The following is a 23,580-nucleotide window of genomic DNA, read 5'->3' on the forward strand; positions in this document are numbered from 1 at the left end:
TATTGAGGTGTTATAGTGAGTAGTTTAGTATTAGTGAATATTGAGGTGGATAGTGAGTAGTTTAGTATTAGTGAATATTGAGGTGGATAGTGAGTAGTTTAGTATTAGTTAATATTGAGGTGTAATAGTGAGCAGTTTAATATTAGAGTGTGTGGGTTTGTTAATGAGTATTGAAGTGAGCTGTTGGTATTGGGGGAAAGCAAAGTGTTTGTAAGTGTTAGTGAACGACGCAGAGTGTTGGAGTTATTAAGTGACTAAAGTGTCTAAGTGTTTGTAAGTGTTAGTGAACGACGCAGAGTGTTGGAGTTATTAAGTGACTAAAGTGTCTAAGTGTTTGTAAGTGTTAGTGAACGACGCAGAGCGTTGGGGTTCGTCAGTGACTGAAAGCTGTGGTGTTTTGTGTGGTGCTGTTGGCGGCCAGCAGATGGCGCAGTGGGGCCAGCTGCAGCAGCTGGACTGCAAATACCTGGAGCAGGTGGACCAGCTGTACGACGACTCCTTCCCCATGGACATACGCCAGTACCTCAGCAAGTGGATCGAGAGCATCGACTGGTGAGAGCGTTGGCCCCGTCGCTAATGTGCGGAGTCATCCTGATTAGTGTCGAGCGGGGCTGTAACGATACACCAACTCACCATTCGGTTTGTATCACAAGTTTTGGCCCACGGTTCGATACATCCCACGATTTTTTTACATTTAAAAAGCATTTTATTTAAACAACACTTATATAACAATTAACTTAATGTACCATTTAATAACCAATAATTTGGAACACATCAGATTTGAACAGAAAGAATACTATTAAAGTAAAGCAAAATTAATAAATAAATAACAAAAGATTGGAGTTGGAGGATGCTTGCAGGTAGGCCAAAACCCTCAACTAGTTTTGTGGATTAGGTTTACGTATTTGGAAATATTAATGTCATATAAATAATAGTAATTTGAATACTTTGGTAGCACTTACTAGCGTTCTCGCTAGAAAAAACAGTGCCGGTCAAAGTGGCCTGCATAGGTTTAGTTCACTCGGCTGTGTTCGCCTCACCACCTCCTGCCTACTGTCTAACTAGGGCTGCAACAACGAATCGATAAAATCGATTAAAATCGATTACTAAATGCGTTGGCAACGAATTTGGTCGTCGATTCGTTTTGTCGCGTGATGAATAAAGTTACTCGTAGGCGCAGCACTGTTTACAGCCAGCCGCCGCCAGGTTGGTTCACGGTTCATGCACGCCCACAGCGAGCTTTAGTGTGAGCGACCACAGCTTGTATGTTGGTCATATCTTAAAACTGGACTGTAGGCCTACATAAAAGTGTTGTACCTTCACTGTCTTTGGGTTAAAAAAAACTCCTTCAACTCAGTATCCGTCTAGTTCAACCGAAAACTCTGTCCTCTGTCAGCTGCTGCTGCTGCAGACGTGCAGACGGGCTCGGAGTCGGCACCGCGTGCATCAACAGTCATTCAAAGCAGCAGTAGTAATCACACAACCGGACGGTGTAGAAAGTCCCGTCAGTTAAAAATAGTAATGCAGTTTTTAAATTTACGTTAAAATCGCCAGGATATAGAGCTAGTTAGCTTAAAAAAAAAAGAACCAATGGTCACAAACAGTGTCAAATGTGATGTGTTCAGGTCGGCTCAGTAATATCATTGATGCGTTCAAATGCAGCAGAAAAAAAATAATAATAATTGAGATTTTGGTGAAAACTTGTTTTCCCAGTAATATAAAACAGATAGTAAAGATAGAATTATGATGTTCGATGTCCTAACTTGAACTATCATCATCTTATCAGCAATTAAAGCAATATTATAAGTTCATTTTCAAGGAGTCTCGAAAATGGTATCAATAGGTTTGACCGGTTAACCATGGACATCCCTTATATACATATAAAAGTATATCATACATTGTATGTTTTTTTTGTGCTATCCCAGTTATGTTTTTTTAATCTTTTTATTATTTAATATATTTTTATAGTTCCGGGACATTGGAGCAATAACCTGGTGTTTTTACACTTCAGTCTGCACTGTGAATTTGAAGTAATGTTCAGTTTTTTAATAAAGATGCGGCAATTCAGATTTTTTTTATTTTTTTTCTATCCGATTCATCGATTAATCGAAAAAATTATCTACAGATTAATCGATTATTAAAATAATCGTTAGTTGCAGCCCTATGTCTAACCCCGACTTGCTCCTTAATGACCTGTCTCTGTACTATCTAACCCCTACCTGCTCCTTAATGACCTGTCTCTGTACTGTCTAACCCCTACCTGCTCCTTAATGACCCGTCTCTGTACTGTCTAACCCCTACCTGCTCCTTAATGACCCGTCTCTCTACTGTCTAACCCCTACCTGCTCCTTAATGACCTGTCTCTGTACTGTCTAACCCCTACCTGCTCCTTAACGACCTCTCTCTGTACCTTCTAACCCCTACCTGCTCCTTAATGACCTGTTTCTGTACTGTCTAACCCCTACCTGCTCCTTAATCACCTGTCTCTGTACTGTCTAACCCCTACCTGCTCCTTAATGACCTGTCTCTGTACTGTCTAACCCCTACCTGCTCCTTAATGACCCGTCTCTGTACTGTCTAACCCCTACCTGCTCCTTAATGACCCGTCTCTCTACTGTCTAACCCCTACCTGCTCCTTAATGACCTGTCTCTGTACTGTCTGACCCCTACCTGCTCCTTAATGACCTCTCTGTACTGTCTAACCCCGAGCTGCTCCTTAACGACCTGCCTACTGTCTAACCCCGACCTGCTCCTTAATGACCTGTCTCTGTACTGTCTAACCCCTACCTGCTCCTTAATGACCTGTCTCTGTACTGTCTAACCCCTACCTGCTCCTTAATGACCTGTCTCTGTACTGTCTAACCCCTACCTGCTCCTTAATGACCTGTCTCTGTACTGTCTAACCCCTACCTGCTCCTTAATGACCTGTCTCTGTACTGTCCAACCCCTACCTGCTCCTTAACGACCTGCCTACTGTCTAACCCCGAGCTGCTCCTTAATGCGCTGTGGTTTCCAGGGATACGGTCTCGTGTCAGGAGTCGCTGGCCACCGTCCGGTTCCATGAGCTGCTGTCGCAGCTGGACGACCAGCAGAGCCGCTTCACGCTCGACAACAACTTCCTGCTCCAGCACAACATCCGCAAGATCAAGAGGAACCTGCAGGTCTGAGACCACGCCCACAACGCACCCTCTAGACCACGCCCACAACCCACCCTTTAGACCACGCCCACTACCTCTAGACCACACCCACTACACTGCCTCTCTAGTACTCTAAACCACACCCACTACCTTTAGACCACGCCCACTACCTCTAGACCACACCCCCTAAACGCTCTCTCTGGTACATTCTAGACCACGCCCTCTACCTCTAGACCAAGCCCACCACACTACCTCTCTAGTGTGGGAGTAGTTGTGTTGTGGGCGTGGTCTATACTCTAGACCACACCCACTACCTCAAGACCACACCCACAACACTACCTCTCTAGTGTGGGAGAAGTGGTTTTGTGGGCGTGGTCTAGAGTCTAGACCACGCCCACAATGTTTTGGGTTCCAGGACCGGTTTCAGCAGGAGCCGATCCTCATGGCCGGGATCATCGCCAGGAACCTCCGGGAGGAACGGCAGATCCTAGAGCGGGGCCAGAGCTCAGAGGTACACACACACACACACACACACTTACACACAGACACACACACAGACACAGACACAGACACACAGGCACAGACACACAGACACAGACACAGACACACACACACACACACACACACACAGGCACAGACACACACACACAGACACAGACACACACACACACACACACACACACACACACATAACTTGCGGTGTGTGTTCCAGTCTGAGGGAGAAGGCGTGGCCTCCGCCATGGTGGTGGAGAAACTCAAACTGGACAAGAAGGTCGCTGCCATGAAGAACCTCATCCAGGTAGGAGGCCACCTTTAGGAACCTCATCCAGGTAGGAGGCCACCTTTAGGAACCTCATCCAGGTAGGAGGCCACCTTTAGGAACCTCATCCAGGTAGGAGGCCACCTTTAGGAACCTCATCCAGGTAGGAGGCCACCTTTAGGAACCTCATCCAGGTAGGAGGCCATCTTTAGGAACCTCATCCAGGTAGGAGGCCACCTTTAGGAACCTCATCCAGGTAGGAGGCCACCTTTAGGAACCTCATCCAGGTAGGAGGCCACCATTAGGAACCTCATCCAGGTAGGAGGCCACCTTTAGGAACCTCATCCAGGTAGGAGGCCACCTTTAGGAACCTCATCCAGGTAGGCGGCCACCTTTAGGAACCTCATCCAGGTAGGAGGCCACCTTTAGGAACCTCATCCAGGTAGGAGGCCACCTTTAGGAACCTCTTCCAGGTAGGAGGCCACCTTTAGGAACCTCATCCAGGTAGGAGGCCACCTTTAGGAACCTCATCCAGGTAGGAGGCCACCTTTAGGAGGCCACTTTAAGGGGGCCACCTTTAGATGGCCATGTTAGGAAGCCACATTAGGAGGCTAGGTTTAGGAGACCAGGTTTAGCGGGCTAGGTTTATCTAGATCTAGATAAGGGTAATCCAGTCTGTGATCTAGGTGAGGGTAATCCAGTCTGTGATCTAGATGAGGGTAATCCAGTCTGTGATCTAGATGAGGGTAATCCAGTCTGTGATCTAGGTGAGGGTAATCCAGTCTGTGATCTAGGTGAGAGTAATCCAGTCTGTGATCTAGATGAGGGTAATCCAGTCTGTGATCTAGATGAGGGTAATCCAGTCTGTGATCTAGGTGAGGGTAATCCAGTCTGTGATCTAGATGAGGGTAATCCAGTCTGTGATCTAGATGAGGGTAATCCAGTCTGTGATCTAGATGAGGGTAATCCAGTCTGTGATCTAGATGAGGGTAATCCAGTCTGTGATCTAGATGAGGGTAATCCAGTCTGTGATCTAGATGAGGGTAATCCAGTCTGTGATCTAGATGAGGGTAATCCAGTCTGTGATCTAGATGAGGGTAATCCAGTCTGTGATCTAGATGAGGGTAATCCAGTCTGTGATCTAGGTGAGGGTAATCCAGTCTGTGATCTAGGTGAGGGTAATCCAGTCTGTGATCTAGATGAGGGTAATCCAGTCTATGATCTAGGTGAGGGTAATCCAGTCTATGATCTAGGTGAGGGTAATCCAGTCTGTGTGAGCTAGATGAGGGTAATCCAGTCTGTGATCTAGATGAGGGTAATCCAGTCTGTGATCTAGATGAGGGTAATCCAGTCTGTGATCTAGGTGAGGGTAATCCAGTCTGTGATCTAGGTGAGGGTAATCCAGTCTGTGATCTAGGTGAGGGTAATCCAGTCTGTGATCTAGATGAGGGTAATCCAGTCTGTGATCTAGATGAGGGTAATCCAGTCTGTGATCTAGATGAGGGTAATCCAGTCTGTGATCTAGATGAGGGTAATCCAGTCTGTGATCTAGATGAGGGTAATCCAGTCTGTGATCTAGATGAGGGTAATCCAGTCTGTGATCTAGATGAGGGTAATCCAGTCTGTGATCTAGATGAGGGTAATCCAGTCTGTGATCTAGATGAGGGTAATCCAGTCTGTGATCTAGATGAGGGTAATCCAGTCTGTGATCTAGGTGAGGGTAATCCAGTCTGTGATCTAGATGAGGGTAATCCAGTCTGTGATCTAGGTGAGGGTAATCCAGTCTATGATCTAGGTGAGGGTAATCCAGTCTGTGATCTAGGTGAGGGTAATCCAGTCTGTGTGAGCTAGATGGTAGATTATTGCTACTCACCATCTCTGGTTCCTAGATTACGGATCAAAACATTAAGATGCTGGAGGACCTGCAAGATGAATACGACTTCAAACTGAACACACTGAAGAACCGAGGTGAGAGGCTAGTACTGGTGCTGGTACTACGACTACCACTACTACTAGTAATACTACTACTACTGCTAGTACTACTGGTAGTAGCATTACTACACCAACCACAACAAGAACAGAGGTGAGAGTACTACGACTACCACTACTACTACTACTTCCACTACTACTGGTACTAGTACTACTACTGTATTACTACTACCACTAATACTACTACTGGTACTACTACTGCTACTAGTACTAATACCACTAATCCTACTACTACTACACTTACCTGACTGATAAAGTTCTTCTGCCCAGAGAACGTCCTAACTAATAAAGTTCTTCTGCGTCGAGAACATCCTGACTAATAAAGTTCTTCTGCCTCGAGAACGTCCTGACTAATAAAGTTCTTCTGCGTCGAGAACGTCCTGACTAATAAAGTTCTTCTGCGTCGAGAACGTCCTGACTAATAAAGTTCTTCTGCGTCGAGAACGTCCTGACTAATAAAGTTCTCCTGCGTCGAGAACGTCCTGACTAATAAAGTTCTTCTGCGTTGAGAACGTCCTGACTAATAAAGTTCTCCTGCGTTGAGAACGTCCTGGCTAATAAAGTTCTTCTGCGTCGAGAACGTCCTGGCTAATAAAGTTCTTCTGCCCAGAGAACGTCCTGACTAATAAAGTTCTTCTGCCCAGAGAACGATGTGAACGGTTTGACCCCCAAGGAGCTGGAGAAGGAGCGGATGACCATGGGGAACATGTGCTTCGACCTCAAGAACAAGCGACAGGTGAGCTGCTGCATCATGGGAGTTCCCCGTGGGTAGTATTCTGAGGTGGTGTACAGTGGGTAGTACTCTGAGGAGTACAGTGGGTAGTACTCTGAGGTGGTGCACAGTGGGTAGTACTCTGAGTAGTACAGTGGGTAGTACTCTGAGGAGGAGTACAGTGGGTAGTACTCTGAGGAGTACAGTGGGTAGTACTCTGAGGTGGTGCACAGTGGGTAGTACTCTGAGTAGTACAGTGGGTAGTACTCTGAGGTGTACAGTGGGTAGTACTCTGAGGTGTACAGTGGGTAGTACTCCATGAGGAGGTGCACAGTGGGCAGTACTCTCTGAGTAGTACAGTTGGTAGTACTCTGAGGTGGTGCACAGTGGGCAGTACTCTGAGTAGTACAGTGGGTAGTACTCTGAGGTGGTGCACAGTGGGCAGTACTCTGAGTAGTACAGTGGGTAGTACTCTGAGGTGTACAGTGGGTAGTACTCTGAGGTGGTGCACAGTGGGCAGTACTCTGAGTAGTACAGTTGGTAGTACTCTGAGGTGGTGCACAGTGGGTAGTACTCTGAGTAGTACAGTGGGTAGTACTCTGAGGTGGTGCACAGTGGGCAGTACTCTGAGTAGTACAGTGGGTAGTACTCTGAGGTGTACAGTGGGTAGTACTCCATGAGGAGGTGCACAGTGGGCAGTACTCTCTGAGTAGTACAGTGGGTAGTACTCTGAGGTGGTGCACAGTGGGTAGTACTCTGAGTAGTACAGTGGGTAGTACTCTGAGGTGTACAGTGGGCAGTACTCTCTGAGTAGTACAGTGGGTAGTACTCTGAGGTGTACAGTGGGTAGTACTCTGAGTAGTACAGTGGGTAGTACTCTGAGGTGTACAGTGGGTAGTACTCTGAGTAGTACAGTGGGTAGTACTCTGAGGTGGTGTACAGTGGTTAGTACTCTGAGTAGTACAGTTGGTAGTACTCTGAGGTGGTGTACAGTGGTTAGTACTCTGAGTAGTACAGTTGGTAGTACTCTGAGGTGGTGCACAGTGGGCGGTGTGCGTGCTTCAGCGGGTCTGTGCGCTCCAGACGGTGGTGGACCAGCTGGCGGAGGTCCTGAGGCTGACGGAGGCGCTGCAGACGGAGCTCATCTCTGAGGAGCTCCCCGAGTGGAAGCAGAGGCAGCAGACGGCCTGCATCGGGGGCCCCCCCAACGCCTGCCTGGACCAGCTGCAGAACTGGTGAGAGCCCCCCCTCCTCCACCCTGATGCACCGCCTCCTCCACCCTGATGCACCGCCTCCTCCACCCTGATGCACCAACTCCTCCACCACCTCCTCCACCCCCTCCTCCACCCTGATGCACCGCCTCCTCCACCCCCTCCTCCACCCTGATGCACCCCCTCCTCCACCCTGATGCACCCCCTCCTCCACCACCTCCTCCACCCCCTCCTCCACCCTGATGCACCGCCTCCTCCACCACCTCCTCCACCCTGATCCACCACAGAGACACACCCCCTCCTCCACCCTGATGCACCCCCTCCTCCACCCAAACACCCCCCCTCCTCCACCTCCTCCACCACCTAGCCCCCTCCAGACCGTCTCCTCCCCCCCAGGTTCACGGCGGTCGGGGAGACCCTGCAGCAGGTGCGGCAGCAGCTGAAGAAGCTGCAGGAGTTGGAGCAGAAGCTGACCTACGAGCAGGACCCCATCAGCCAGGAGAAGACCTCCAGCCTGGAGACCCGCGCCCTGGAGCTCTTCAGGAGCCTCCTCAGCCAGTAAGACCCCCCCTCCCCCAGTAAGACCTGCCCCTCCTCAACCAGTAAGACCTCCCCCCCAGTAAGACCCCCCCTCCACAACCAGTAAGACCTCCAGCCTGGAGATCCGCGCCCTGGAGCTCTTCAGGAGCCTCCTCAGCCAGTAAGACCCCCCCTCCCCCAGTAAGACCCCCCTCCTCTAACCCTAACCCTAACCCCATCAGCCAGGAGAAGACCTCCAGCCTGGAGACCCGCGCCCTGGAGCTCTTCAGGAGCCTCCTCAGCCAGTAAGACCCACCCTCCCCCAGTAAGACCTGCCCCTCCTCAACCAGTAAGACCTCCCCCCCAGTAAGACCCCCCCTCCACAACCAGTAAGACCTCCAGCCTGGAGACCCGCGCCCTGGAGCTCTTCAGGAGCCTCCTCAGCCAGTAAGACCCCCCCCCCAGTAAGACCTGCCCCTCCTCAACCAGTAAGACCTCCCCCCCAGTAAGACCCCCCCTCAACCAGTAAGACCTCCAGCCTGGAGACCCGCACCCTGGAGCTCTTCAGGAGCCTCCTCAGCCAGTAAGACCCCCCCCCCAGTAAGACCCCCCCTCCTCCCCCAGTAAGACCCCCCCCTCCTCCCCCAGTAAGACCCCCCCCTCCCCACCCAGTAAGACCTCCCCCCCCTCCCCCAGCAAGACCTTCCCCCCAGTAAGACCCCCCCTCCTCCCCCAGTAAGACCTCCTCCTGTGTGTGTGTGTGTGTGTGTGTGTGTGTGTGTGTGTGTGTGTTAGCTCCATGGTGGTGGAGCGTCAGCCCTGTATGCCGACCCACCCCCAGAGAGCCCTGGTGCTGAAGACTGGAGTCCAGTTCACCGTCAAACTACGGTACCACTGACTGACTGACTGACTGACTGACTGACTGACTGACTCTCACACACATTATAATGTGTGTGAGACCAGTCCTGACAGGTTAGAACCAGTCCTAACAGAACCAGTCCTAACAGAACCAGCCCTAACAGGTTAGAACCAGTCCTAACAGAACCAGTCCTAACAGAACCAGTCCTCACAGAACCAGTCCTAACAGAACCAGTCCTAACAGAACCAGTCCTCACAGAACCAGTCCTCACAGAACCAGTCCTAAGAGAACCAGTCCTGACAGAACCAGTCCCAACAGAACCAGTCCTAACAGAACCAGTCCTCACAGAACCAGTCCTACAGAACCAGTCCCAACAGAACCAGTCCTAACAGAAACAGTCCTCACAGAACCAGTCCTAACAGGTTAGAACCAGTCCTAACAGAACCAGTCCTCACAGAACCAGTCCTAACAGAACCAGTCCTAACAGAACCAGTCCTCACATAACCAGTCCTCACAGAACCAGTCCTAAGAGAACCAGTCCTGACAGAACCAGTCCCAACAGAACCAGTCCTAACAGAACCAGTCCTCACAGAACCAGTCCTACAGAACCAGTCCCAACAGAACCAGTCCTAACAGAAACAGTCCTCACAGAACCAGTCCTAACAGGTTAGAACCAGTCCTAACAGAACCAGTCCTAACAGAACTAGTCCTCACAGAACCAGTCCTCACAGAACCAGTCCTCACAGAACCAGTCCTAAGAGAACCAGTCCTGACAGAACCAGTCCCAACAGAACCAGTCCTAACAGAACCAGTCCTCACAGAACCAGTCCTACAGAACCAGTCCTAGCAGAACCAGTCCTGACAGGTTAGAACCAGTCCTAACAGAACCAGTCCTAACAGAACCAGTCCTAACAGGTTAGAACCAGTCCTAACAGAACCAGTCCTAACAGAACTAGTCCTCACAGAACCAGTCCTCACAGAACCAGTCCTCACAGAACCAGTCCTAAGAGAACCAGTCCTGACAGAACCAGTCCTAACAGAACCAGTCCTAACAGAACCAGTCCTCACAGAACCAGTCCTACAGAACCAGTCCTAACAGAACCAGTCCTAGCAGAACCAGTCCTGACAGGTTAGAACCAGTCCTAACAGAACCAGTCCTAACAGAACCAGTCCTGACAGAACCAGTCCTGCAGAACCAGTCCTAACAGAACCAGTCCTAACAGAACCAGTCCTCACAGAACCAGTCCTCACAGAACCAGTCCTGACAGAACCAGTCCTAACAGAACCAGTCCTAACTGGTATAATTGCTTCTTCAGGTTTCTGGTCAAACTGCAGGAGTTCAACTACCAACTAAAGGTCAAGGCTTTCTTCGACAAGTAAGTTCCTAATTCAGCAGTTGATGAAACCTGCTGCCGCCATGTTGTTTTAGGAGCTAACTGCTAATGCTACGCCTTCTTCTGCTCCTGCAGAGACGTGACGGAGAAGAAAGGGTATGTGACCTAACACACACACACACACACACACACACACACACACACACACACACACACACACACACACACACACACACACACTCTTGTGTTGATTGGTTGGTTGGTTGAGCAGATTCAGGAAGTTCAACATCCTGGGGACCAACATTAAGGTGATGAACATGGAGGAGTCCAACGGCAGTCTAGCCGCCGAGTTCAGACACCTGGTGAGACACGCCGCTGCATGCTAAGCTAATGTTGGCCGAATACTGGCTACAACCCGCTACATAATAATAAAAATACATTTAATTTAGAGGCGCCTTTCAAGACACCCAAGGTCACCTTACAGAGTATATAGTCATCATAATTTTTTTTAAAAACAAGACATTGTGGAAAAAAAAATAAAAAATAAAAATAAACATAAGAAATAAGAAATAAATAAAACAAAAACAAGACAAAACAAATCAAAAAAACAATCAAAACAGTGATCAGTTAGACGTTGTGTGCGAGTTTGAACGTTGAGTTTTGAGTTGTGACTTGAAGGTACATGCTAAGCTAATGATAGCCCAAGGCCGGCTACACCTCGTTACATGCTAAGCTTCTGTCAGCCAAAGACAGGCTACATCCCGCTACATGCTAAGCTAATGTTCGCCGAATTCTGGCTACACGCCGCTACATACTAAGCTTATGAAGCTCCGTGCTAAGCTTATAAAGCGGCTACATCCCGCTACAGCACTACACGTAGGTAATTATAGCAGATTTGCTACGCTAGCTAAAGCTAAACTAATCTAAGCCCAATATCTTCTTTACCAGTTAGAGGATAATCTGATGTTAGCCCAACATCAGCTACTTGCTAGGCTTGCTAGATGCTAATATTAGCCATGGATCATCTAAACCAGCTACAAATTCAATGTGCTTATCTAATGTTAGCCTCAAGATCAGCTCCACCACCTTCATGCTACGCTAATGTTATTGCAGGATCAGATACACATGCTACATGCTAAGCTAACGTTATTGCCATATCAGCCTCATGTGTCTTGTTGTTTACCTGGAACCTGCTTCTCTGATCCACAGCAACTGAAGGAGCAGAAGGTGGCTGGGAACCGGACCAATGAGGTAACACTGGTCTACTGGGGCAACACTAGGGTAACACTGTCCTCTGGGGTAACACTGGTCCACTGGGGCAACACTGGGGTAACACTGGGGTAACACTGGTCCTCTGGGGTAACACTGGTCCACTGGGGTAACACTGGTCCACTGGGGTAACACTGGTCCACTGGGGTAACACTGGGGTAACACTGGTCCACTGGGGTAACACTGGTCCACTGGGGTAACACTGGTCCACTGGGGTAACACTGGGGTAACACTGGTCCACTGGGGTAACACTGGTCCACTGGGGTAACACTGGTCCACTGGGGTAACACTGGGGTAACACTGGTCCACTGGGGTAACACTGGTCCACTGGGGTAACACTGGGGTAACACTGGTCCACTGGGGTAACACTGGGGTAACACTGGTCCACTGGGGTAACACTGGTCCACTGAACAACATGGAACACACTCACCCATGTTGACAGAGTGTGTGTGTGTGTGTGTGTGTGTGTGTGTGTGTGTGTGTGTGTGTGTGTGTGTGTGTGTGTGTGTGTGTGTGTGTGTGTGTGTGTGTGTGTGTGTGTGCGTGTGTGTGCAGGGTCCCCTGATCGTCACCGAGGAGCTCCACTCCATCAGCTTTGAGTCGGAGCTCCAGCCGAGCCAGTCTGGACTCAAGATCAAACTGGAGGTGAGACATCACTGCTGCCCCCGTACCAGAGACTAGTCCAGGACCCAGTACCAGAGACTAGACTAGTCCAGGACCCGGTACCAGAGGCTACAGACTAGTCCAGGACCCGGTACCAGAGACTAGACTAGTCCAGGACCCGGTACCAGAGACTAGACTAGTCCAGGACCCCGTACCAGAGACTAGACTAGTCCAGGACCCCGTACCAGAGACTAGACTAGTCCAGGACCCAGTACCAGAGACTAGACTAGTCCAGGACCCAGTACCAGAGACTAGACTAGTCCAGGACCCGGTACCAGAGACTAGACTAGTCCAGGACCCAGTACCAGAGACTAGACTAGTCCAGGACCCGGTACCAGAGACTAGACTAGTCCAGGACCCGGTACCAGAGCCTAGTCCAGGACCCGGTACCAGAGCCTAGTCCAGGACCCGGTACCAGAGCCTAGTCCAGGACCCGGTACCAGAGGCTACAGACTAGTCCAGGACCCAGTCCCAGAGACTAGACTATTCCAGGACCCGGTACCAGAGACTAGGCCAGGACCCGGTCCCAGAGACTAGACTAGTCCAGGACCCGGTCCCAGAGACTAGACTAGTCTAGGACCTGGTACAAGAGGCTACAGACTAGTCCAGGACCCGGTCCCAGAGACTAGACTAGTCCAGGACCCGGTCCCAGAGACTAGTCCAGGACCCGGTCCCGGTCCCAGCACCATAGTTCTGAGGCCTAAGCTGTGTGTTCCAGACGCTGTCCCTGCCCGTGGTGGTCATCTCCAACGTCAGCCAGCTGCCCAGTGGCTGGGCCTCCATCCTGTGGTACAACATGCTCACCACAGAACCCAAGGTAGGAACCCTGAGGAACCGCTCTGAACCCTGGAGGAACCGCTCTGAACCCTGAGTGGAACCGCTCTGAACCCTGGAGGAACCGCTCTGAACCCTGAGCGGAACCGCTCTGAACCCTGGAGGAACCGCTCTGAACCCTGGAGGAACCGCTCTGAACCCTGGAGGAACCGCTCTGAACCCTGGAGGAACCGCTCTGAACCCTGGAGGAACCGCTCTGAACACTGAGCGGAACCGCTCTGAACCCTGGTGGAACCGCTCTGAACCGCTCTGAACACTGAGCATAGAGAGTAACCAGATGTACTAAGCACCACTACACTAACCAGAAGTACTAAGCACCACTACACTAACCAGAAGTACTAAGCACCACTGCACTAACCAGAAGTACTAAGCACCACTACACTAACCAGAAGTACTAAGCACCACTACACTAACCAGAAGTACTAAGCACCACTACACTAACCAGAAGTACTAAGCACCACTACACTAACCAGAAGTACTAAGCACCACTACACTAACCAGAAGTACTAAGCACCACTACACTAACCAGAAGTACTAAGCACCACTACACTAACCAGAAGTACTAAGCAGAACTACACTAACCAGAAGTACTAAGCAGAACTACACTAACCAGAAGTACTAAGCAGAACTACACTAACCAGAAGTACTAAGCAGAACTACACTAACCAGAAGTACTAAGCACCACTACACTAACCAGAAGTACTAAGCAGAACTACACTAACCAGAAGTACTAAGCAGAACTACACTAACCAGAAGTACTAAGCACCACTACACTAACCAGAAGTACTAAGCACCACTACACTAACCAGAAGTACTAAGCACCACTACACTAACCAGAAGTACTAAGCAGAACTACACTAACCAGAAGTACTAAGCACCCCTACACTAACCAGAAGTACTAAGCACCACTACACTAACCAGAAGTACTAAGCACCACTACACTAACCAGAAGTACTAAGCACCACTACACTAACCAGAAGTACTAAGCACCACTACACTAACCAGAAGTACTAAGCACCACTACACTAACCAGAAGTACTAAGCACCACTACACTAACCAGAAGTACTAAGCACCACTACACTAACCAGAAGTACTAAGCACCACTACACTAACCAGAAGTACTAAGCACCCCTACACTAACCAGAAGTACTAAGCAGAACTACACTAACCAGAAGTACTAAGCAGAACTACACTAACCAGAAGTACTAAGCAGAACTACACTAACCAGAAGTACTAAGCAGAACTACACTAACCAGAAGTACTAAGCAGAACTACACTAACCAGAAGTACTAAGCAGAACTACACTAACCAGAAGTACCAACGCTGTGGTTCTACTTCCTGCAGAACCTGCGTTTCTTCCTGTCCCCGCCCTCGGCCACCTGGGCCCAGCTAGCGGAGGTACTGAGCTGGCAGTTCTCCTCCGTCACCAAGAGGGGGCTGAACCAGGAGCAGCTCAACATGCTAGCTGACAAGCTACTGGGTTAGCTCTACACGGACATGTGCTAAACACGCTACACACTCTCACCACACGCTTAACATGTGCTAAACACGCTACACACTCTCAACACATGCTAATCATGTGCTAAACACGCTACACACACTCAACACATGCTAATCATGTGCTAAACACGCTACACACACTCAACACATGCTAAACACGCTACACACACAACTATGATTTTAATGTGATCTGGTGTGTATGTCCAGGACACAAGGCCATGAGGAAACCAGAAGGTCTGATCCCCTGGGCCCGCTTCTGTAAGGTGGGTCCCCTCTGCTTCAGGAGCTACAGCAGGTGGACTGGTGACCCCAAGGTTGATGGTTCGATCCCCGGCTCCTCCGGTCTGATGTGTCCCTGAGCAACACTTAACACCACCTGCTCCTGACCTGACGAGCTGGCTGGTGGTGTAGTGATGGTGCTGTGGTGTAGTGATGGTGTAGTGATGGTGCGGTGGTGTAGTGATGGTGTAGTGATGGTACTTTGGTGTAGTGATGGTGTAGTGATGGTGTAGTGATGGTACTTTGGTGTAGTGATGGTGTAGTGATGGTACTTTGGTGTAGTGATGGTGTAGTGATGGTACTTTGGTGTAGTGATGGTGTGGTGGTGTAGTGATGGTGCGGTGGTGTAGTGATGGTGCTGTGGTGTAGTGATGGTGTAGTGATGGTGTAGTGATGATGCGGTGGTGTAGTGATGGTACTGTGGTGTAATGATGGTGTAGTGATGGTGCGGTGGTGTAGTGATGGTGTAGTGATGGTGCGGTGGTGTAGTGATGGTGTAGTGATGGTGCGGTGGTGTAGTGATGGTGTAGTGATGATGCGGTGGTGTAGTGATGGTGCGGTGGTGTAGTGATGGTGTAGTGATGGTGCGGTGGTGTAGTGATGGTGTAGTGATGGTGTAGTGATGATGCGGTGGTGTAGTGATGGTGTAGTGATGGTGTAGTGATGGTGCGGTGGTGTAGTGATGATGCGGTGGTGTAGTGATGGTGTAGTGATGATGCGGTGGTGTAGTGATGGTGTAGTGATGGTGCGGTGGTGTAGTGATGGTGTAGTGATGGTGTAGTGATGGTGTAGTGATGATGCGGTGGTGTAGTGATGGTGTAGTGATGGTGCGGTGGTGTAGTGATGGTGTAGTGATGGTGCGGTGGTGTAGTGATGGTGTAGTGATGGTGCGGTGGTGTAGTGATGGTGTAGTGATGATGCGGTGGTGTAGTGATGGTGTAGTGATGGTGTAGTGATGGTGCGGTGGTGTAGTGATGGTGTAGTGATGGTGCGGTGGTGTAGTGATGGTGCGGTGGTGTAGTGATGGTGTAGTGATGATGCGGTGGTGTAGTGATGGTGTAATGATGGTGTAGTGATGGTGCGGTGGTGTAGTGATGGTGTAGTGATGGTGCGGTGGTGTAGTGATGGTGTAGTGATGGTGCGGTGGTGTAGTGATGGTGCGGTGGTGTAGTGATGGTGCGGTGGTGTAGTGATGGTGTAGTGATGATGCGGTGGTGTAGTGATGGTGTAGTGATGATGCGGTGGTGTAGTGATGGTGTAGTGATGATGTGGTGGTGTAGTGATGGTGTAGTGATGGTGTAGTGATGGTGCGGTGGTGTAGTGATGGTGTAGTGATGGTGTAGTGATGGTGTAGTGATGATGCGGTGGTGTAGTGATGGTGTAGTGATGGTGCGGTGGTGTAGTGATGGTGTAGTGATGATGCGGTGGTGTAGTGATGGTGTAGTGATGGTGCTGTGGTGTAGTGATGGTGTAGTGATGATGCGGTGGTGTAGTGATGGTGTAGTGATGATGCGGTGGTGTAGTGATGGTGTAGTGATGGTGTAGTGATGGTGTAGTGATGGTGCGGTGGTGTAGTGATGGTGTAGTGATGATGCGGTGGTGTAGTGATGGTGTAGTGATGGTGCGGTGGTGTAGTGATGGTGTAGTGATGATGCGGTGGTGTAGTGATGGTGTAGTGATGGTGTAGTGATGGTGCGGTGGTGTAGTGATGGTGCTGTGGTGTAATGATGGTGTAGTGATGGTGCGGTGGTGTAGTGATGGTGCTGTGGTGTAATGATGGTGTAGTAATGGTGCGGTGGTGTAGTGATGGTGTAGTGATGGTGCGGTGGTGTAGTGATGGTGTAGTGATGATGCGGTGGTGTTCCAGGGCGCGACAGAGAAGAGCTTCCCGTTCTGGCTGTGGATGGAGGGGATCCTGGACCTCATCAAACGACACCTGCTAGCTCTCTGGAACGACGGGTCAGTCAGCACCGGAACCCTGGAGAACCCTGGAGAACCCAGAACCCTAGAGAACCCAAAACAACCCTGGAGAACCCTAGAGAACCCTGGATAACCCAGAAGCCTGGAGAACCCATAAACCTAGATAAGCCAGAACCCTGGAGAACCCAGAAGCCTGGAGAACCCATAAACATAGATAAGCCAGAACCCTGGAGAACCCTGGAGAACTCTAGAGAACCCTAGAGAACCCCAAAGAACCCTAGAGAACCCCAAAGAACCCTAGAGAACACAAAACCCTGGAAAACACAAAACCCTGGAAAACAGAGAGCCCTAGAGAACCAAGATAACAGAGCCCAGGAGAACCCGGTCTGTAGTCCAGACCCAGACTGTAGACCGGTCTGTAGTCCAGACCCAGACTGTAGACCGGTCTGTAGTCCAGACCCAGACTGTAGACCGGTCTGTAGTCCAGACCCAGATTGTAGACCGGTCTGTAGTCCAGACCCAGACTGTACACCGGTCTGTAGTCCAGACCCAGACTGTAGACCGGTCTGTAGTCCAGACCCAGACTGTACACCGGTCTGTAGTCCAGACCCAGACTGTAGACCGGTCTGTAGTCCAGACCCAGACTGTACACCGGTCTGTAGTCCAGACCCAGACTGTAGACCGGTCTGTAGTCCAGACCCAGACTGTAGAACGGTCTGTAGTCCAGACCCAGACTGTAGACCGGTCTGTAGTCCAGACCCAGACTGTACACCGGTCTGTAGTCCAGACCCAGACTGTAGACCGGTCTGTAGTCCAGACCCAGACTGTAGAACGGTCTGTAGTCCAGACCCAGACTGTAGACCGGTCTGTAGTCCGGGTCCGGGGGACCCTGGTCTTCTGGGGACAAGGACGATGGATTAATTAATTGGTGTTTCTAACAACCCCAGGTGCATCATGGGCTTCCTCAGCAAAGAGCGGGAGAAGGTGTTGCTAAGCGACTGTTCCCCGGGAACCTTCCTGCTGAGGTTCAGCGAGAGCAGCCGGGAGGGAGCGATCACCTTCACCTGGATAGAGCACGACATGCACGGTACACACACACACACACACACACACACACACACACACACACACACACACACACACACACACACACAGTGGGGGGAGATGTGGTGTGAAGCGGTCTGTTAATGGTGTGTGTGTGTGTGTGTGTGTGTGTGTGTGTGTGTGTGTGTGTGTGTGTGTGTGTGTGTGTGTGTGTGTGTGTGTGTGTGTGTGTGTGTGTGTGTGTGTAGATAAGCCGGTGTACCACTCCGTGGAGCCCTACACCAAGCGGGAGCTGACAGCCGTCTCTCTGGCCGACATCATCCGCACCTACAAGGTGATGGCGGCCGAGAACATCCCGGAGAACCCGCTCCGCTTCCTGTACCCCGACATCCCCAAGGACCAGGCCTTCAGCAAGTACTACCCCCCCCCCAGCGACGGTGAGCACCTGCCCCCGAGGCACTGCCTACCTACCCCAGTCACTACCTACCCCAGAGTCACTACCTACCTACCCCAGAGTCACTGCCTACCTACCCCAGAGTCACTACCTACCCCAGAGTCACTACCTACCTACCCCAGAGTCACTACCTACCCCAGTCACTACCTACCCCAGAGTCACTACCTACCTACCCCAGAGTCACTGCCTACCTACCCCAGAGTCACTACCTACCCCAGAGTCACTACCTACCCCAGAGTCACTACCTACCTACCCCAGAGTCACTACCTACCTACCCCAGAGTCACTGCCTACCTACCCCAGAGTCACTACCTACCTACCCCAGAGTCACTGCCTACCTACCCCAGAGTCACTACCTACCTACCCCAGAGTCACTACCTACCTACCCCAGAGTCACTACCTACCTACCCCAGAGTCACTGCCTACCTACCCCAGAGTCACTACCTACCTACCCCAGAGTCACTACCTACCCCAGAGTCACTACCTACCCCAGAGTCACTACCTACCTACCCCAGAGTCACTACCTACCTACCCCAGAGTCACTACCTACCTACCCCAGAGTCACTACCTACCTACCCCAGAGTCACTACCTACCTACCCCAGAGTCACTACCTACCCCAGAGTCACTACCTACCCCAGAGTCACTACCTACCTACCCCAGAGTCACTGCCTACCTACCCCAGAGTCACTACCTACCTACCCCAGAGTCACTACCTACCTACCCCAGAGTCACTACCTACCCCAGAGTCACTACCTACCCCAGAGTCACTACCTACCCCAGAGTCACTACCTACCTACCCCAGAGTCACTGCCTACCTACCCCAGAGTCACTACCTACCTACCCCAGAGTCACTACCTACCTACCCCAGTCACGACCTACCTACCCCAGAGTCACTACCTACCCCAGAGTCACTACCTACCTACCCCAGAGTCACTACCTACCTACCCCAGAGTCACTACCTACCTACCCCAGAGTCACTACCTACCTACCCCAGAGTCACTACCTACCTACCCCAGAGTCACTACCTACCTACCCCAGAGTCACTACCTACCTACCCCAGAGAGTCTCAGTGGGGCCAGAAGGAGCCAACCTTCATACCAGAGAGTTAGTTATGTATGGTTAAATCACTCTGTCTGTCTGTCTGTCTGTCTGTCTGTCTGTCTGTCTGTCTGTCTGCCTGTCTGCCTGTCTGTCTGCCTCTCTGTCTGTCTGTCTGTCTGTCTGTCTGTCTGTCTGTCTGCCTGTCTGTCTGTCTGTCTGTCTGCCTCTCTGCCTGCCTGTCTGTCTGCCTCTCTGCCTGCCTGTCTGTCTGTCTGTCTGTCTGTCTGCCTCTCTGTCTGCCTGTCTGTCTGTCTGCCTGCCTGTCTGCCTCTCTGTCTGCCTCTCTGTCTGCCTGCCTGTCTGTCTGTCTGCCTGCCTGCCTGTCTGCCTGCCTGTCTGTCTGTCTGTCCAGCTCCAGAGCCCATGGAGGAGGGGAATGCAGTGAAGAGTGGATACATGAAGACAGAACTGATCTCGGTGTCTGAGGTGTACGTTAACACACAACACACACACCCCTTGCGGCAACCTCTGACCTGATTCTAGTGGTGACCTCTGACTCTAGTGGTGACCTCTAACCTGATTCTAGTGGTGACCTCTGACCTGACTCTACTGGTAACCTCTGACTCTAGTGGTGACCTCTGACCTGATTCTAGTGGTGACCTCTGACCTGACTCTAGTGGTGACCTCTGACTCTAGTGGTGACCTCTGACTCTAGTGGTGACCTCTGACCTGATTCTAGTGGTGACCTCTGACCTGACTCTAGTGGTGACCTCTGACTCTAGTGGTGACCTCTGACTCTAGTGGTGACCTCTGACCTGATTCTAGTGGTGACCTCTGACCTGACTCTAGTGGTGACCTCTGACTCTAGTGGTGACCTCTGACTCTAGTGGTGACCTCTGACCTGATTCTAGTGGTGACCTCTGACCTGACTCTAGTGGTGACCTCGGACCTGACTCTAGTGGTGACCTCTGACTCTAGTGGTGACCTCTGACCTGATTCTAGTGGAGACCTCTGACCTGATTCTAGTGGTGACCTCTGACCTGACTCTAGTGGTGACCTCTGACTTGACTTTAGTGGTGACCTCTGACCTGACTCTAGTGGTGACCTCTGACTCTAGTGGTAAACTCTGACTCTAGTGGTGACCTCTGATTCTAGTGGTGACCTCTGACCTGACTCTAGTGGTGACCTCTGACTCTAGTGGTGACCTCTGACCTGACTCTAGTGGTGACCTCTGACTCTAATGGTGACCTCTGACCTCTTTCCTCTGACCTTGCAGCCCCCCATCCCGTCTCCAGGACAACATGATGCCCATGTCACCTGACGACTTCAGACACCTGGAGCAGTTCGTCAGTGTGCCCAGTAACATCGATGACCTAGTGAGGCGCACACACACACACACACACACACACACACACACACACACACACACACACACACACACACACACACACACACACACACACACACACACACACACACACACACACACACACACACCTAATGGCTAATGTCAATACTAACAGGAAGGGTATTTGGGAGATCTCCTGTTTAAGAACTCTATACATTTTAGTGAAAAATGTGATTTCGGTAAATGCAGCGTTTGATGCTAACGTTAACGACATAATAATGCTTGTGAGTGCGATTGACGGCGCTGTAGTTAACACTAACGATACGATCGATGCTAACGCTGATTATCAATGCTAACGCTAATGATTAATGCTAACGCTAATGATTAATACTATTGTTAATATCAATACTAATGCTTGTGAGTGCGAGTGATGACGCTATTTAACACTAATTATACGATTTAGGCTAATGCTAATGATGAATGATAAAGCTAATGAGGAATGCTAACGCTAATGATCGATGCTAACGCTAATGATGAATGACAAGGCTAATGATGAATGCTAACGTTCTGTTTCTTCCTACAGATGACCGACTGACCGACGGCCTCACATCATGAGCGGCATAAACACATGGCATTGGCAGCCATGCTTTTTGTGTATTGTTTTTTTGTTTCAGGATATTCTTACTTATATCAGAGTATTCTAACTTTTGAGAGTACTTTTACTCACGAGAGTACTTTTACCTAAGAGAGTACTTAAGTGGTGTCCGAATGCCTTGACTTGTTTTCGAGCATATGAGTTTCTCTAAGTGTGCTGCAGGTTGTACGTTTGAATCCGTCTAACGTTATTTTGGGTTGTAGAGTTTGGGTAGTATGTAACGTTGTAGTTTGGGTAAAGGCTGTTCCCCATCTCCCCTTCAGAACCTCTGGCTTTAATTGATGTGCCCCAGATCACTGGAAACATAAAAAACACAAATAAAATGTTGTCAGGTGCCGAGATTCATGTTTCAGTGTCACTGGCCTATGATTAGTTACCTTAAGTAGGCCTTACCTTGGATAAGGTTCCTTAATGAGGCCTTACCTTGGATTAGATACCTTAAGTAGGCCTTATCTTCCCATATGTCTCATCACCCTGACTGCCTCCAGCAGCTCTCATCGTTGGTCAGTAAAACTTCTTTCTCTCTACGTTCCAGAGTTGAGTTTCACTATGAAAGCATTGGCAGACTTCAGGTTTATGTACACAGGCTTTATAAATACACACGTCACCGCCGCTACGGACGGCGTCATGAGAAAGGATCACTGTCGCTTTTACAAATAAATAACATCCATCACAAAGATGTGACGTCTTTCACCTGTTCGGACCTCGTCTGCGTAACCCTGCTGTCCGATCACACTGAAACCTTACACTGCACACACAAATATACACACACTTTAAGTTGGAGCAGTTGACAACTCAACACAACAGACTGACAGATTGAAAACTGCTGATAAACCAGCCTCAACAAGTGTCACCCAGTCTAGACTAGTCTCAACCAGTGTAAACCAGTCTAGACTAGTGTAAACCAGTCTAGTATAAACCAGTCATAATATCAACAGTTCTAACATCAGTATATATTTGTGGAGGCATCAAAGCAGTGCTCCTTTAGAAGGCATCGTCATATTTCTACGCAAGACCTTGTAACACGACCAGAAACACAGACAGTTGATTGTTTAATGAAGGGGCGGGGCCAATACAAAGGGGGCGGGGAAAAGAGGGGGGAGTATTATTCAGAGAAAGTGGATGGTCCCTTCAGGGGTTGAGGGATAAGAGTTGAATTCAGGCCAAGGTTAATGGGAAATGAAGGAGTTGAGGGTGGGGTTAAGGGCTAACAGGGTGAGGTTAAAGGCTAACAGAGGGGGGGGGGGTTAAGGGCTAACAGAGGGGGGGGTTAAGGGCTACAGCAGGCCATCCAGGTTGTTCCCAGAGGGGAGGTTAAGGGCTAACAGGGGGGGGGGTTAAGGGCTAACAGAGGAGGGGTTAAGGGCTACAGCAGGCCGTCCAGGTTGTTCCCAGAGGGGGGGTTAAGGGCTAACAGAGGGGGGGTTTAGGGCTAACAGAGGGGGGAGTTAAGGGCTAACAGAGGGAGGGTTAAGGGCTAACAGAGGGGGGGTTAAGGGCTACAGCAGGCCATCCAGGTTGTTCCCAGAGGGGGGTTAAGGGCTAACAGAGGGGGGGTTAAGGGCTACAGCAGGCCATCCAGGTTGTTCCCAGAGGGGGGGTTAAGGGCTAACAGAGGGGGGGTTAAGGGCTACAGCAGGCCGTCCAGGTTGTTCCCAGAGGGGGGGGTTAAGGGCTAACAGAGGGGGGGTTTAGGGCTAACAGAGGGGGGAGTTAAGGGCTAACAGAGGGGGGGTTAAGGGCTACAGCAGGCCATCCAGGTTGTTCCCAGAGGGGGGGTTAAGGGCTAACAGAGGGGGGGGGTTAAGGGCTAACAGAGGGGGGGGTTAAGGGCTAACAGAGGGGGGGTTAAGGGCTACAGCAGGCCATCCAGGTTGTTCCCAGAGGGGGGGTTAAGGGCTAACAGAGGGGGGGTTAAGGGCTAACAGAGGGGGGGGGTTAAGGGCTAACAGAGGGGGGGGTTAAGGGCGAACAGAGGGGGGGGGGGTTAAGGGCTAACAGAGGGGGGGTTAAGGGCTACAGCAGGCCGTCCAGGTTGTTCCCAGAGGGGG

General features: G+C 50.4%; 1 protein-coding gene across 1 annotated transcript in view; it reads left to right on the plus strand.

Annotated features, from left to right (window-relative positions):
* Positions 1-21,870, plus strand: part of stat1a (signal transducer and activator of transcription 1a) — a 22,467-nt gene extending 597 nt beyond the window's left edge. Inside the window, exons 2-24 of the mRNA XM_060050948.1 lie at positions 425-552; positions 3,017-3,161; positions 3,553-3,648; positions 3,850-3,936; positions 5,787-5,865; positions 6,531-6,622; positions 7,682-7,833; positions 8,206-8,367; positions 9,124-9,216; positions 10,504-10,563; positions 10,657-10,677; positions 10,793-10,883; positions 11,731-11,772; positions 12,346-12,435; positions 13,172-13,270; positions 14,633-14,768; positions 14,996-15,051; positions 16,935-17,026; positions 17,935-18,074; positions 18,280-18,468; positions 19,939-20,014; positions 20,803-20,902; positions 21,458-21,870. Of these exons, the coding sequence (XP_059906931.1) occupies positions 425-552; positions 3,017-3,161; positions 3,553-3,648; positions 3,850-3,936; positions 5,787-5,865; positions 6,531-6,622; positions 7,682-7,833; positions 8,206-8,367; positions 9,124-9,216; positions 10,504-10,563; positions 10,657-10,677; positions 10,793-10,883; positions 11,731-11,772; positions 12,346-12,435; positions 13,172-13,270; positions 14,633-14,768; positions 14,996-15,051; positions 16,935-17,026; positions 17,935-18,074; positions 18,280-18,468; positions 19,939-20,014; positions 20,803-20,902; positions 21,458-21,469 (2,238 nt within the window). The 3' untranslated portion in view covers positions 21,470-21,870. The remainder of the gene's footprint in view (positions 1-424; positions 553-3,016; positions 3,162-3,552; positions 3,649-3,849; positions 3,937-5,786; positions 5,866-6,530; positions 6,623-7,681; positions 7,834-8,205; positions 8,368-9,123; positions 9,217-10,503; positions 10,564-10,656; positions 10,678-10,792; positions 10,884-11,730; positions 11,773-12,345; positions 12,436-13,171; positions 13,271-14,632; positions 14,769-14,995; positions 15,052-16,934; positions 17,027-17,934; positions 18,075-18,279; positions 18,469-19,938; positions 20,015-20,802; positions 20,903-21,457) is intronic.
* The last annotated feature ends 1,710 nt before the right edge of the window (positions 21,871-23,580 follow it).

The sequence above is a fragment of the Gadus macrocephalus genome, chromosome 4 (assembly GCF_031168955.1).
Source record: "Gadus macrocephalus chromosome 4, ASM3116895v1".
Taxonomy (NCBI): Eukaryota; Metazoa; Chordata; class Actinopteri; order Gadiformes; family Gadidae; genus Gadus; species Gadus macrocephalus.